Raw genomic sequence first — 2,362 nt, 5'->3', positions numbered from 1 at the left:
TCAGGAATCTGAATAAATGTTGTCTGAAGGATGATTTTTCCCTACCCAACATTGATATGCTCGTCGATGCAACCAGCGGTCACGGTATGTTCTCATTCATTGATGGTTACAGCGGATACAACCAGATCAAGATGTACGAGCATGATGCCAACAAGATCGCATTCCGTACTCACATTGGGAACTTTCACTACACTGTGATTCCCTTTGGATTAAAGAATGCAGGTTCTACCTATCAACGAGCTATGACTGCAATATTCCACGATATGATGCATAAGCAAGTAGAACACTATGTTGATGATGTGGTGGTGAAATCAGAGACTCGAGCATCCCACTTAGAAGTACTGAAACAGGTTTACGAAAGATGCAGAGAATACAAATTAAAGATGAATCCTCTGAAATGCGCTTTTGGTGTCTTTTCTGGAAAATTCTTAGGTTTCCAAGTTACGGCGGCAGGAATCAAAGTCGACCCAGACAAGATGAAAGATATTACCGCCATGCCTCCTCCACGCACCGTGAAAGAGCTTCAGAGCTTTATGGGCAAGGTAAATTACATCCGATGCTTCATTCCTGGGTTAGCTCAACTCATTGCTTCATTCACCCCTCTACTGAAGAAAGGAGCGAGTTTCACATGGACAATTGTTCAACAAGATGCCTTCGAAAATATACAACAAATATTATTATCACATATTGTCATGAAATCTCCAGTGCAAGGACGACCGTTAATACTCTACACAGCCTCCGGAAATGTTGCTATTAGAGCTCTTCTTGCTCAAGAAGATGAAAAAGGCGTCGAACATCCGATCTACTACTTCAGTCGTACAATGAGAGATGCTGAGCTACGATACCCAAAAGCTGAAAGAACATGCTTAGCATTGGCTCACGCAATCCAGAAATTCAGAAATTATTTACTAGCCAACAGAGTTGTACTTGTTTCCAAGGCCAACCCTATAAAGTTCTTACTATCGAAGCCAGCCTTGATAGGGAGACCAGCGAAGTGGCTACTGCAGATGTCAGAATTTTACATAGCCCATGTACCTCCCAAGGCGATCAAAGTTCAATCAGTTGCAGATTTACTCGCTGCCTTTCTAGGAGAAGATGTCACAAAGTTACATGAAGACGTGCCCGGAGAATTTCCAGAGATCTTGATTGTCAAAGAAGAAACGTGGCTCTTATACTTTGATGGATCCGCCACCCCTAGCAACGACACTGGAGGAGCGGGCATGGTACTGGTATCTCCATCTGGAGAAGTATTCTCACACTCGTTCAAGTTGGATTTCCACTACACCAATAATTCAGCAGAATACGAAGCTTTCCTACTAGGATTGTCTTTGGCCAAACAAGCAGGAGAAATGCACCTCGAGATAAGGGGGGATTCGAAGATGTTGGTCAACCAAATGAATGGATTCTACCCTCTCAAAGAAATAACTCTTGCTCCATTCAGAACCGAAGCACAACGGCTACTGGCTCATTTTGCTGATGCAACAATCGTCCATACCGGTCGAACTAATAACAGACATGTTGAATGCCTAGCAACTCTTGCCTCTATGCTAAAATTTAAAGGAGCGGAGAAATCTATCATGGTGTTAAGACGTGCCATATCATCTACCTGGCTTGCTCAAATTGAAGATGTTCAAGCAAACGACTGGCGAGCACCTATTATTCATGAATTCGGCAGTTCTCTTTCAGCAGGGAAAGTTAACCTCAAGGAACTAAAAAATTACTTCTTGCTTCATGGGGTGTTATACTGTCGAAATCCCGATGTCTTGGAAACGAAGAGGCCAACGAGCAACTCAAACGTATACATGAAGAAATCTGCGGACAGACGTTGGTAGTAACGCTTTACAGAATACTTCAAAGGATGGGATACTATTGGCCTTCCATGGAGGCTCAGTCAAGAACTCTACAAAGATCTTGTCCCAATTGTCAGACGCCTCCTCATCATTTAGAAGCTTTGACAGTCCATCACACTGGGGACTGGAGGGAACCTTACATCAAGTACCTTCGGGACAATGACTTGTCGTTGGAAAAGAAATAAGCAATCAAACTCATTCAGAGAGCCAAAAGATTTGTCTTTCTTGATGGAGTCTTATACCACAAAAGCTTTGGTGGGAACTTGCTGAGATGCTTAGCTGAGCATGAAATCCCAACAATTTTAAAAGAAGTGCATGATGGAGAGCATCAAGGAAAGGAAATTATTTCTCAAAATTCTTGAGAAATATTATTGGACGACCATGGAAGACGACGCATATGCACACGTTCAGAGGTGTCGTCAATGCCAAGTCCATGTAATCTCATCCACACTCCTTGTCTCCCATTGAATTATGTGAATAGTCCATGGTCTTTCTATAGATGGGGACTGGAT

At 42.8% G+C, this 2,362-nt stretch overlaps 1 protein-coding gene across 1 annotated transcript; it reads left to right on the top strand.

Annotated features, from left to right (window-relative positions):
• Positions 1-383: 383 nt before the first annotated feature.
• Positions 384-1,832, top strand: LOC113355665. The gene has a single exon (XM_026598581.1). It carries the CDS (start codon positions 384-386, stop codon positions 1,830-1,832), a length of 1,449 nt encoding a protein of 482 aa, XP_026454366.1.
• Positions 1,833-2,362: the final 530 nt, after the last annotated feature.

Source organism: Papaver somniferum, chromosome 1, assembly GCF_003573695.1.
Source record: "Papaver somniferum cultivar HN1 chromosome 1, ASM357369v1, whole genome shotgun sequence".
NCBI classification, from domain to species: Eukaryota; Viridiplantae; Streptophyta; class Magnoliopsida; order Ranunculales; family Papaveraceae; genus Papaver; species Papaver somniferum.
This window is presented reverse-complemented; position numbering and strand designations above follow the sequence as displayed.

Bases quoted from the DNA above. Each gene is read 5' to 3' on its own strand.
- LOC113355665 (XM_026598581.1), top strand. From the start codon at position 384: ATGAATCCTCTGAAATGCGCTTTTGGTGTCTTTTCTGGAAAATTCTTA.